We start from the raw sequence: 13,639 nt of genomic DNA, 5'->3' as shown, positions 1-13,639 counted from the left end.
GCTGGGCGTTCTTAACGGGGAGGAGTAACAGAGGAGTTGCCTCCCGATGCATCTGAAGATCAGCGGCTGCAGGGCCAAAGCCTTTCTTGGCGGCATCATTTCCATTCGGATTTTACTAAAGGAGATACGTGGATGGGGTCAGTCCCTCTCAGAAGAAATGTTTACAATTAATTTGAAAAAAAGATTAATATTCACTGGTGCCTGGAGTTTTGTGGTTGGGAAAAAAAGAGTTCAAGCTCTTCTTTCATTGTCCGAGAGAGGAATTTAATTGTTTCCCTGAGTCAATGATCACAAGGTCAACACGTGAAGGCCTAGTGAGTTTATGGCTCTGAACCTGCCCGGGTCCCCGCCCACGCGGTCCCCGCTCACCGGGTCCCTGCTCACTGGCCCGGACCCTGAAGCTCACTGATTCTCCAGGTGGGACCCTGCGGGGCCCCGTGGGGCCTGGGTTCCTCCCCTGCCATCCCAGGCTGGAGTGTGCCCGCGTTTCTCTTCTGGATGAGAGTAAATCACTAGATACACAGGTGTAGATACACCTACCCAGAAGACTGGCCCAGTGTAGCCTGACAGCCTCCAGCAGCTCCCCGCAGTCCACAGCAGCTAATGAGCCTGTTGGGGGCCCACTCTGCAGTTTTAACAGACGGGCGAGGTACTGCAGGTCCTTACTCCTATTTCACATGGAATCCTTTTGGAGGCACAAGGAGAAGTGTGCATTCCTAGAACTTGGATGATTAATTAAGAAAATGCCCATAAGAGGCCAGGCGTGGTGGCTCACACCTGTGATCCCAGCTACTCAGGAGGCTGAGGTAGGAGAATCACCTGACCTGGGAGGTGGAGGTTGCAGTGAGCCGAGATTGCGCCACTGCACTCCATCCTGGGTGATAAAGTGAGACTTCATCTCAAAAAAAAAAAAATGCCCATGAGAAAGAGTTCCTGCTCATCTCACCCTCCCCTTACAATAGTGTTCTTACTGACAGTCATGTGTCAGAACATCTTCTATCATTAGAGATGATCTGCCTTCTTTCAGACCACATGTATTAACAGATAGTACATGTTTCCCCATTGCTATTGTGTGCCAGTTTTTGGGAAGTGGATCAAATAATTGAGTGCTGATAACATCTGCCCCATTTTCCCACCTGATGGGATGGAGCACAGGGAGTTGGCCCCATGTGGAGTTGCCACCTGGAAACCTCTGCCCTCTTGTAAACCTGGAATGGTGCGTTCTCATGGAGGCAATCACGGCGGGGTCTCGTGCACCTGGCTTTCTCCACCTGCACCTCCCATTAGGGCCTTTGCTACAGAGATGCATCCGTCAGCACTTGGGTGTGGAGCCTCAGCAAATGCCTGGTCTTCCCTTTGTTGTGTGGTCCGTGATGTCATCGCAGAATGACACGTTAGAAAAATGTCTCTGTTGATGCATCTCAATATGCCCAGAGAGCAGCATCTACCATCCAGTGGCTAAATGCAGTAGGGATTTCCTTATGGGCATTGTCTTAAGTAATTGGTCCAAGTTCTAGGAATGTACATTTTTTCCCTGTGTCCCCAAAAGGATTCAATGCAAAACCAGAACAGAGAAAGCAATGAGTCTTGGTTTTAAAACATGAGGTGTGAGCATCGTAAACCAAAACATCATGCAGCACTGTTCCCACATCACCACTCATTTTACAGATTTGAATATTGAGATGCAAAGAGGTTCAGGGACCCGCTCGCCGAGTCTGCTAGCTGTCTAGGGCTTGATCTTTAGACTCCATGCCAAGTGAGACTCTTGTGGAGTGAATGTGGGATGAGAGGCTCACGTTACCCACCCGAAACTCAGTGGCCTATGAGGAAATTCACTGGGTAGTCATAGGAGAAAGGGAAAAGGGAAGGGAGAAGAATGGATTTTTTTTTTTTTTTTTTTTTGAGACGGAGTCTCTCTCTGTCGCCCAGGCTGGAGTGCAGTGGCGAGATCTCCGCTCACTGCAAGCTCCGCCTCCCGGGTTCACGCCATTCTCCTGCCTCAGCCTCTGGAGTAGCTTGGACTACAGGCGCCCGCCACCTCGCCCGGCTTGTTTTTTGTATTTTTTTAGTAGAGACAGGATTTCACCGTGTTAGCCAGGATGGTCTCGATCTCCTGACCTCGTGATCCGCCCATCTTGGCCTCCCAAAGTGCTGGGATTACAGGCTTGAGCCACCGCGCCTGGCCGAGAAGAATGGATTTTTAAATTGTATTTTGTTTATCACAAGAATTTGTAGACTTAACCTTATAGTAAGTTATGAAGCTATTGGCTAGAAATAACAATGTGCTCATAAATGAGAAAAATAAACTAGTATCTGTAGACAAAGTCAATGACATATGCCAGTTAGTGTCTAGGGAATGAGGGAAGCTTCAGTTGCGCTGTTTACTAGAAAATTAGTTCCCAGTTATTTTGGTAAACACTGATGGACACAATAAATGCAAGTGTAGTTAATGAGATGAGATTTTCCAATTTTCTCTGTCATTTTGAAAGGTGCATTTCTTGGCGTGAACCCGGGAGGCGGAGCTTGCAGTGAGCCAAAATCGCGCCACTGCACTCCGGCCTGGGCGACAGAGCGAGACTCCGTCTCAGAAAAAAAAAAAAAAAAAGGTGCATTTCTATGTAATTAAAACAAAGGGCCTGTCAGTCCCTCCTTCAGTGGAAAGTGATGCCTCAGGACTGACAGAATGCATTGTCTGGACCATCCTGTTTTGTCTATGTGACTGAAAACCAACCAGCCAGCGTATCTCCCGGTACTTGTTCCTTTAATTCCCGGGTTGAACGTGGTGGATTTTTGCACACATCCACAGAGCGACATTTGGGACCTATGCTGTTCATTTCGATGGTTTCACCAGTGGTCCTAAGAGTGAAGAGCGGATGAATTTGCTTTATCCTCTTTTTTCCTCCCAGGGTAATATTTGATTCATGTGGCACTCTCAGGAAATGCAGATACCAGACAGCTCTGACGTTAATCTGGAAAAGCTCAGAGCCAGAGGGCTCAGGGACAAATCTGTGTGGCCTGTTCGGAACCACGGAAGACAGTGGTGTCACTGCTGTTCTGAGCCGCCGTGGTAAGAAAGAACACAGAGGAATATTTGATATAATTTTTTTCTGGTGAAAGTGATAATATGCTTCTTTGGTGTATTTTTTTGAATTAGGAATCGTAAAATGTAGTTCTAGATGAACTAGATGCACATTTTCTGCCATTTTCCCCCTGCATCACACTTCTTTCATGGCTCACAAAGATCCTTTACATCCCCAGAAACCTTGTTTAAGTGATTAAATGATCCTCCTTAAAGATGCTCAAAGGAGACAGGCACCTACGTGACGGCCTCCTTTCTCTGCAGGGATCTTCTGTTTCAATGCATGTGTATTTTCTACCTAAAAACCGGTGGGAGTGGTGAACAGCAGACCCCCTGCAAATTATCTGAAGCTTAGGGTCATGGCATCTGTTTCCCATGGCAACTGGCCCAGCAGCTAAAACAGGCACCAATGAAATCAGTATTATTGGACAGAACACACGTGTCAAAGCCTGCAAGGCTGGAGATGAGATGACACATCCGACCGTGAATGGTGGGCCGTGTGTCTCCCTTACTCTTACTCCCCATCCCCCTGACATCACAGCGCTCTGGCAATTCCAAGAAATCACAGAACACTGTGGTTCTCCTTCAATACTAGTTAAACACGAGTTACAATACTAATTAAATAATAGCTTCCTCTGAAAAAAAGCATGCCCATTTCTGGTCAAACAGCTCCCACCATGTGTCAGGAGAGTATAATCGATTTTTTTTTTTTTTTTTTTCCAGCAAGGTCAGGGCATTTTGGATTTTGCAGTCTGGAGAGAATTCTTTTCTGTCTGAACGACAGACGCGGTTTTTCCTGTGTTTCTGCCCTTTGCCGGGTTGAAGATTATATTTATTCCTGAATCATTGGCTCGCACGAGTTAATGAAAGTCGCGGGCATTTATTTTCTTTATAGAAAGCTGTGTACCATCCAGAATAGCGGGCTTTTCTCTAAGTCTGAAAAAATCCACAGACATGCCTTTAGTTCTGATGCAGATTTCAGGTAACCTGAGGCTGTCCAGGCGATATAGCTCCTTGCAGATACTGGGATCGAGAGCGCTGCAGGGCGGTGGCCACTGGCGACCGCGACCTGTGTGTGGTTCCCCTCCTGGTGCTCTCCTTGGGGGGTTGTTGACTTGCCCCATGACAGGAAAATCAGTGTTTCTCCTCTTAGCGAACTGTGAGGCTGGACACAGAGATTCAGATACTGCTTTTGTAGATGTGGTCGTGTTTTCTCTCCCATGTTTCATGGGGAGGTGAGGTTCCTGTGGCCTCCTTTGGGCGCCTTTGCCTCTGTCCCCTGGTGACACAGGGGTCGGCATCAGAGACCTCTTGGCACGAAACCTCGTGGGACCCACATCGGGGCTCTGGCTCTGGGCACAGAAGGGCACAAAAGTCAAAGGTCGGCAGCCTGTGCTTCTGCCATTAAGTAAACCCTTTCAGTGGCTGCATTTTTCTGATCTGGGTTTAATCTCAGAGGGGAAGAGTTTTGATGCCGGGTTCCAGCTTCCTCATCCTGGTGAGTGTGCTGAAGAGGGAGAAGCAACGGAGGTGGACACACAGCACCTGTCAGAGCTGAGAGCTGCTGTCAGATTGGCGAGGAAGTCCTTAAAATGGCTGTGTGCTTTCCTCTGGGTGGCTGTGCTGTGGCCTCTCTGGTTAGCACCTTGATGGCCGCTCGCCCCCGGGTACCATTTTGCCACGGCGTCTCCATGCAGGAGCACACCCTTGATGACCACAGCTCTGGGAAGCAGGGTCTCTGTTCCTCGTCCCGAGAGACCCACGGAAAAAATTCCCCTTCCCCATGGCAAGAGAGATTTCTCTCCCACAGCGGGGCTCCGAGACGGCTGCTTCCCAGACGCAGATGACTTGGAGCTGACGGCCAGAGGGTGAAGTTCTAGTCCAGCTGCCCCGACCACGGAGCTTTTGAGGCTTGATTGCCATTTCCTTCTAAGAATGGTGGGAGCAGGGATTGATGTGGGGTTAACCACTGTGACTTTCATTTTACAGTTTTGGAAACTAAGGCCCCAGCACAGAAACAAGGAGGACCCAAAGCTGTAGCCTTGAGGGGCAGAGGGACTGGGGCCACCAGGGTTTTTAGAGCCAGTGCTGCTCTCCCCAGCAGCTCCGAGGGTCACCAGGCCGCTTCCAAAATTGAACGAGTGTGCAGCAGCACTGGGGCGGGGTTACGGTGACTCAGTGTTTTCAGAGGACGAGGCTCCTAGGGGGCATTTGCATTGCTTTTCTCGCTCGATCAGCACAACGTTCCACAGCATCTGCAGGACAGGTGATGCTTTCGCCACCGTTGCTGTTTTACAGGAGAGGGAAGGAAGCTCAGAGAAGACAGACACCTGCCCCAGGTCCAGGGCTATGACGTGGTGCCATGAGACCTGAGCCAAGCATTTTTGGTTCTTAATCCTGTGCTTCCCATGGCACAAAATGTTTTGCCTCCTAAACACCAATGTGCTGGGTGATGGTGGATTCGGGGGCAGGGCAGGTCTTTCCAGAAGCCTCCGTGGGTGCCAAGGCTGAGGGGTGGACAGTGTCCTCCCAGGCAGGCCAGGAGCACGAGGGTTGTGAGAATGAGGCAGAAAGGACGTCCGAGGACTTGGAGACGGCGGCTGCTGGAAGCCCAGAGCAGCCCCGTCCTGCTCAGGTCAGTGTCCTGGGCCCCAGGCTGAGCCTGGAGCTTGGAGGAGCTGGCACCATTGGTGGGGCCGAGAGGAGCCGCCCTGCCCAGGGCCACCTTTCCAACTGCACCACAGGTGCCCTCACTCCAGCTTCCAGCGCAGGCCCAGCACCAGGTTCCAGGGACCTGCAGCGCCCGATGGACAGGCAGGCGGGAGGCAGGGGCTGTGCAGACAGAGGAACTGCAGAGAACAGTGGGTCTACTTCCCACGTGGCCATTACCCGTCGTGTGTGTTGCTCCTCTCGCCTCGGAATCCTTGCTTCTCCAGCTTGCTTTTGGGTTCTCAGATGTCACACTATTCCCCTCCTGTGCTCCTGCTGCCCGCCTTCCAGTCCTCAAAGACAGCAGCCCTGTCAGCCCTGAGAGCACCAGTGTCCCCAGGAGTCAGGGAGCTGGGAGCAGGGTCCCACTCTGGAGGGGGCACCACGGCACGGGAGCAGGTTATTCTTTGCCTCGTCGTTGCCTGAGTCATAGCTGGGGTGTCTCCCTTACCCTCCCGGTGTGTTTGCACAGAGAGGGAGAGGGAAGAGGAAGGGAGAGAGAGGAAGAGGGAGGGAGAGAGGGAGAAGCAGACAGACAGAGAGACAGGGAGGGAGAGGACACAGGATGAGGTGGACCCAGGCAGAGACCCTCTGGTCAGCTGAGAGCATGAGTGCTGTGGGCGTTTCTGAGTCACAGGGCAGGGAGTGCTTGGTTCTGACTCTGCTGGTTCCTGGCACTTCTCAGCCTGAGCCTTCCACCCAGCTGCTTCTGTCTCCATTGGGAGCTGATTCAAGGGTCCGTTGTCATGGAATCCCTGTATTTAAAAATCCCTCTGTATTTTAAAACCATTTAGTGCCTCCAGCCTTGCAATTCCTTCCTCTGTGGCTGGTGCCTTCCAGCCACTTTCTTGCAGTAAAAAAGCATCCCAAAGTACCAGAGGAAGACATTCAAACTCAGAAGCTCCTTCTCAGAGATGAGAGAGGGAAGCTCCTCGCTTATTCTTCCACTCAGTATGCAAGTGGCATGGGCTTGCCACTGTCTTCGAGCAGGGGCACCCCTTGGGGCTCTCAGACCAGCCTGCCTGCCTGTACACCTCCTGCAGAGACGGCCTCTGTGAGCCAGGCATCGCCGGCCCCTGCTCAGGGGGCTGGAGGAGAACTTAAGGCCTCTAGCACACAGCCCTGGGAGGGTTCTCTGTCCATCACGAGCAACGCTGGGAGCCCACACAGCCTGCCCAGCCTCTAGTTTCAACTTATGCTTATCTTCATTTTCCCTTCACTCCATAGACATGTAAATACCACACACACACCCCTACTGCTTTTCCTATCTGGACCAGAATGGGGTGTCCACAAGTACACAAGCGTGGAGTGCAAGGAGCCGAGTCGTGGAAGCCTGCAGGACTTTCAATGACCTTGCCCTGTGTGCACAGGAGTGAGACGCGGTCTGGCACGTGGACAAAGCATTATGCAGAGAATTTACTTATCTTTGACCAGGTTTTTAAAGGTACATGCAAAACCTGTCCAGGATGAAGCTGTGGAGAACAGAAGGGCTGCTTTTCCCTGCTAAAGAGTTTTTTTTAGAAGAGGAATGAAGCATTCTGTTGAATTTCTTACTATGATCTGGATACAGAAGCCCAGGACTCTGATCCTCTCCACTCTGCTTGGCAACATGGGGTTTCTGGCAGAGGCTGCATCTCTCTGTGGCCAGGGTCCACTGAGGACAGCAGGCCTCTCACAGAGCAGGAAACGGGGCAGGGGGCAAGCTGCTACCTGCCAGCGCGTCACACACTGGGTGCCGTGCCACCCTTAGCTCAACCCTCCCACACATCAGATATTCCTACCCAGAGTTAAAATCCTCCTTCTCACCAGCACTGCTCTCCAGGGCGGGGCTGGGTCGGTGCCTCCCAGGCAGGGGCAGGTGCTTGCAGCCCCGTCCTGGTCTCAGTGAAGCCCAGGTGGCCACAGCCCCAGTGCATCCCAGGGAAGAGGCCTCTCCCAGAAGGACAGGGGACCCTCAGAAACTGCCTGGGGGTAGTGCTGGTGTTTCCCATCACCAAGACAGCCCTCGAAAATCAAGCGCGGCTTCACAACTAGGGCACGATGCACGTTAAACACAGACTCTCAGGATGGGCGTCCAAACCATCGAGACCCCCTAGGGTGCACGGTCGCCTCCTCCCCTGTGGCTTGAGGAAGAAATCCTTCTCCCCAGCCGCAGCCGCCAGTCACTCCGAGTCCCACGACCATCGTGGGGCTCTCACCTGGCCCTTGTCTGGTCCTGGCTCCCCCAGGGCCCTTCTGCCCCCAAGCCCTGGCTTCCTCTGCTGCACTTTCAGCCACTGCCCTGGACTGGCCATCCTGGGGCCAGCAGGCACATCCTCATTCCTCATAAACCCACTCCTGGACGGCGGCGGCGCAGCCCTGGACACCCAGGCACTAGCATGACGTCTGACATGCAGCCACACCTGGCGGACGCTTCCCCTTCAGGGGCTCCAAGTTTTGGCACCCGCAGGCGTCCTGTCCCCCATGCTCCTGTGCTCCTTGCTCAGTGTAAATGGTCCCACCTTGCAGGCCTCTGAAGAGGGGTACCCCAGCTCTCCCTCACACCGGGTGCTCCATTGAGCACACTCGTGAAATGTTCTCGCTATTTAAGTACTTGAGCACATGTTTCCAATCTTCTGCATACGCCCACGCTTAAAAAGCCAGGTGCCCAGGTGCGGACGGTGGTGGCTTGGATCTGGAAGGGGGCCCGGTGGATGCAGGTTTGTGGTGACCGCTCCTACTGTGCAAACAGCAGCCCTGCTCATGGTGACGTCAGTGCCAGCTCTGGGCTTGTCCCCTTCCCCTCCTGGCTGCCCTCTTCTTTGTGATTACTTCTGGCACCTATGTGCTTTGAGAAGCTGTGGCAGCCACACAAGGAGATGAGGACAGGCCACACTGATAGCCCACTTCCTACACAGAGCTCAGCTGGGCTCAGGTGAGGACAGAGCCCAGAAGGACCAGACGTCCCAAGGACACTCATCGTTTAGAGCTCAATTCCACCCGTGTGTATAATGTGTGCTAAATGTCTGCTAGGCACTAGTTTTCAAAGTACACTCAGGCACAGGTTTGCATGTGGCCATGGTCCAGGCCAGCCCTCAATACCAAAGCCACTCCCAGGCCCCTCCACGCGCTTCAGGTCTCCGCAAAGTGAGGCAGACCCTGTCACCAAGGCTGCCCATCGTCCTGAGCTGACAGCCATGCCCTTTGCGGAGGAGTCCCTCCAAGGATTCAAAGGCACGTCCTCCATGTCTTCCTGCAACTGCTTTCTCGCGGGGAAGGCCTGCCCCTCCGCGTTGACGGCCTCACAGATGCCCCCGAGGCTGGGGGTGGACCCCTGGCAGTGACACTGCCTGGCCCCGAGGGACAGTGGCTGAGAGCTCAGGCAAGGGCAGGTCACCCCTGGCCCCGATGGGTGGGGACCCGCCGGCATCTTACCTTGTACATGTTGCACAGCCCAGGCTGGCTGCGGGCATGAGAGGGCAGAGGGCTCCGGCCCGGCTTTAGCCAGGGTACCTGCCGGGGGACACAGAGCGAGCTGCGTGAGTCCGGGTGGGCGCCGCCGGCAGTGCCCCAAAGTCCTCCAGCAAATCTCCTCTAGAGCTGGCTTGGCAAGAACCCAGAGTGAAGAGGAGTGAGCAGGCGGTGGAGGATGAAGGACGACAGTGAGCAAAGAAGGCGTGTGCAGATGATGGATGATGGACGGACCAGCAAGAGGTGACGGGAGGTCAGAGGGCAGGCATGCGCCCCGAAGGACTCAGGAAATAGAGAGCAAAAGGAAAGTTTAGGGAAGAATTCTCTCCTCCAAAGTCTATGCTGAGGCCCTATATCAAACAACGGGACCAAGTGTTCTCAATATGGCAGAGGCACCAGCTGTGAAAGATTTCTAGGCTCCAGGGCGGAAGGCATTTCCCAGGCCGGAGCAAAGTGCACTAAAAGGGTTTTTTGACGTCTCCCGTGGAACGGATAAAGTTTACATTCCACTTTCCTTGTAGAGTTGTATTTTTACAGCAAGTGTGTTAGCTTCTGCATTGGATTTACAAGTTGAAACTGTTCCTGCTCTATGAAGGTTCAGTGAACCGAAGACCGACCTTTTCAGATTTTCTGCAGAGCATAAGGAAATAATTTTAGAAGCAAGTGTTCAAAGTCACTTGAGCCAATTGCTTAAAGTTGATTTTCTTGCTGACATTCTTCCTTGCTGCTGGTGTAGGTTAGGAATTTAACACAAGTAGGAAGTTAATCTTCCTCGGCGGGAGCAGGAGCTGTGCACTCACCTGAGCTCTGTGGTTACAAATCTTCCTAAGTAGCATTTGCTTCTAACTTAATGTGTTCTCTTTGTCAGTTACACGAGAGTATCTGCTATATCAATGAACTTTGAGGGCCGCAGCTGAAAGACTATTATAGGACCAAGGTAAGTGCCCTGCAAGAAGTGTCTATTTGATTATCCGCTACAGCAAAACGAAGACAGAGAAAAGAAGAGAAAGAGGAGACTTATAGTGGTCAAGAGATGAAATCAGTGTCATAGGTTTCAGGAGATGTATTGGCTGCAGATGAAATGGATTCGTTTAACCAGGTTAGCAGCTGAGTATGCGTGAGAGTAGAGTAGTTCCGACACTGAAGAATGTGAGCACATTCTAGAAGTATTATGGAAAGTAAACACACTGGGGTTTTCAGAGGCAAATCTGTGGTGAGTGTGTGCTTAGCTGTATGTCTCATAATGGATTCTCCCTGCATGAGAGAGGCTATTTCTATATTAGCAGGAATTTCTGGTGACTTTAATTTATGATATTAAAGAGTAAGTAAATTGAGTATTTACTTTAGAGGATGTCTCCGTGGACAAGCTTGTGGGAGTTGCTGTGTTGATGAGACTCGGCTGTCCCGGTAAGCAGTGACTCTCATCAGCTGGCGTCCACGAGCGTGAGCAAATGCACGCTCTGCACAGGGGCCACCACGCAAAGAACTTTCTATTGCTTTTCCCTCCATCTCCTACAATGGCTCTTCTTCACGAAGGGGATCATCGCTGTGAGACATGTTCTCGTGGCTCTGGTGGGCTGCTATGAAGCCCCTCCACCGACTCCCCTTCTACCCATGGGGAAGGCAGGTGACGGGGGTAGGTATAAGGTGTCCCACTGATGGTTTTCAGGAAATGCAACCTGTGGCCCCAGCTGCCTGCCACTCCCAGAGCCAGGAAGAGGGGGGACAAATGCAAGGGCCAGAGAAGACGAAAGGCAAGAATAACCTCTTAGGAGAAATTGTGTGTGCTAAGAGTCTGCTTTTATGGGGCTCCCTCAAAAGAGTTCGGTGTTCTTTAGCTGTTTCTCCTTTTTTTACTACCTTTTTATGAAGTAGGATGATTTCAGAGCATTAGGAATGTGCTGATAGACATGAAGGAAAAGACTTTACAAAAACATTGAATCAGGGTTTGATAGGAAATGTCCACAGTTCTCAAATTTGAATCAATATCTAAGTGATTTTCCTGAGTGCTACCGTGTTTTTTTTCTAAGGATGATCTATTCCCTCTGATGTCAAGCCAAGCTCCTAATTCACCGATCAGAATTGCCTGTTATCAAATGTCCAGACATTTTATCAAAGGAAAATCAACAATGAGAGAAATGAATGCTTTAAAATGCAAATGAGTTTAAAGGGAGGAGTTGGGTTAAGATGAGGGTCTGATGGACATGAAAGGCGGGACCACATCCAAGCCAATCACTTATCTTTACTCTTGTTTCTAATTTCTCAAGGACCCCAAGTTTCACCTTCATCTCATACACATTATCATCCTTCAGAGCGCCAGCACCATCCCCTCATTTCAGTGTCTCGAGGTTCCCATGACCCCCCCTTGTGTGTGAGCTCCCAGGGGGCTCTGTGGGTACTGGCACCCGTGTGCACGTTCATTCAGGAAGTTCTGGCGGAGTGGGATGTGTCCGTGACAGCACCGGCCAGTGGGGTCTGCTCAGCATCCACCCTGCCCTAACATTCGCGGGAGGATGCTTTGAGAGAAACAAGAAACTTCAGGCAGAATCAGAATAGTCATCACAGAAAGACCAGCACACCGAACTGTCAGGGGAGAAGAGAGGCCAATGTCTTTGTGTAGTGAAAGCAGACGAGTGAGCAACTGCGACCTTCCCGCACAGGAGCTCGGGTGCTCAGACTTACCTGCCAGCTGTGTCACCAGGCCACAGAAATGCCAGCAACGCAGCACACTGATGTAGGGAGGGCAAACCAAACACAACAACTTAAAAAAGTTCACATGCAATTAGTACACTGTCCTTGGTCTGTTAAACTTTTAATGAATGCATAAAAAGGCAGAGAAATATATAAAGCAAAAAGCTCATAATAAAATGAAATCATGATACAACCACCACAAGCAATTACCATCAGATACATTACCATGATTTACAAATGTATCGCTTATACACAGGAGGCTGCCACATCACTGCCAGTACAGACATATCCCGTCTAATTAACTATCGTCTATTCATACAACAGCCACAACTGCAGCTCCTGAGACCACAGAAGGACACAGTGAGCAGCTGGCGACCGGGCCAGGGTAGCCTCCGATTAATAACTGATCAGGGTAATGAGACTTCGAGAGGAATGCCTATAAGAAATCTCAAAAGGTATTTGGGTGCAGAAACAAATGCACCCTCCATTTTTGGATTTTCTCTAGAAGAATCTCTGGCCAAATCTCTTATCCAATGGAGGCACTGGGTGGCCGGATCAGTTGCCACACATGCTCATGATGAATGAGACTGAATTTGGTTCTGGGTGCACATCGTGCTCTGGGGAGGGTGGACGCCCTGTGTGTTTCTGCCCTCCGTGCTGTCTACTGTATCCTTCATGTGTCTCCAAATGGTACACGCCTTGTGGGATTACAGAACACAGCTACAGAATTAGGATCTCATGTTAACAATGAGGAATTAGGTTACTGTAGAACTAAAACATGTTTAATGAAATTAAAACGCAGTGGAAAAAAAATCAGGCAGCAGAACATTCTGATTAATGTACAGGGCTGACTATACCCCACAGCACTGGATGACAAACAGTTCTTCTCCTACACAGTCACAATTAGAGGCATGGAAGTCATACTGAATGCTGAATAGAAGAATGCTGAGAAGAGCAGGTTGATAAATGAAGGTTTTAATGTAAAACAGAAAAATAGACAAAATCATCAGTCAGAAGCTAGCTTTCAAAAAACTCCCTAAAAGTACACAGCACGAAGAAGTGGGGGACTGGGATGTCCTGGCTGCTTTCTGTTTTGGGAACCGTCCCAGTGGCACATCACTGTGTCCAGCTTAGGTGTTTTGTGAAATCTTACTTCCTCCACAGAAAAAGGAAGGAACGGTTTCCAAAGCGAATGTTTCCAGGCTCTGCCTCGTGACACTCAAGTGGCCTCAGATATGAGCCCTGGCACAGGAGGGATGCTGGGGAGGTCACTTGGAGAGAAGCTGCCGGGCCAAGCACACACCAGTCTTGACCCTAAGCGCCCACCCATTCCTCATGTGACCCTGACATTCTGGGGAACTGGGAAACCTGTTCTTTCCTCTCACAACAAAGGAGCACGTTCTCTGTGAATGCACTTTTCATTTACGGCTCTCAAAAGAATATGCCTCCTCAAGGAATTTTTAATGCACTTTTCTTGAATGTCAGCTCCCAGCAACACCGGCGTGGGTGTTGTTAGGGCATTCCCGGGCTCGGGGGCGGCCGCTCCAACATGTGGTACCAGTGGCCACGTGCCCTCAAGGGGAGGGAGGAAGAGCTCAGGAGGGTGGGAGGGGGACAAACAGCCCCTTTTATAGGGTCATGGGGAGCTCCGTTCAGAGTCTGGCAGGAATCTGCCAGGAAACCTTGCTCTGGACGGGAAGCAGAACTGTG

The 13,639-nt window shown here is 51.1% G+C and overlaps 1 protein-coding gene across 4 annotated transcripts in view; it reads right to left on the bottom strand.

Annotated features, from left to right (window-relative positions):
- The window catches only part of MBP (myelin basic protein), a 152,188-nt gene that overhangs the window by 22,536 nt on the left and 116,013 nt on the right, over positions 1–13,639 (bottom strand). For 2 of the 4 annotated variants that reach the window (XM_011754021.3, XM_011754020.3), the window contains exon 5: positions 9,203–9,280. The exons of the other annotated variants lie outside the window; for them this stretch is intronic. In XM_011754021.3, coding sequence (XP_011752323.2) covers positions 9,203–9,280 — 78 coding nt within the window. The remainder of the gene's footprint in view (positions 1–9,202; positions 9,281–13,639) is intronic. 4 annotated transcript variants of the gene reach the window in all.

The sequence above is a fragment of the Macaca nemestrina genome, chromosome 19, assembly GCF_043159975.1.
Source record: "Macaca nemestrina isolate mMacNem1 chromosome 19, mMacNem.hap1, whole genome shotgun sequence".
Classification (NCBI taxonomy): Eukaryota; Metazoa; Chordata; class Mammalia; order Primates; family Cercopithecidae; genus Macaca; species Macaca nemestrina.
This window is presented reverse-complemented; position numbering and strand designations above follow the sequence as displayed.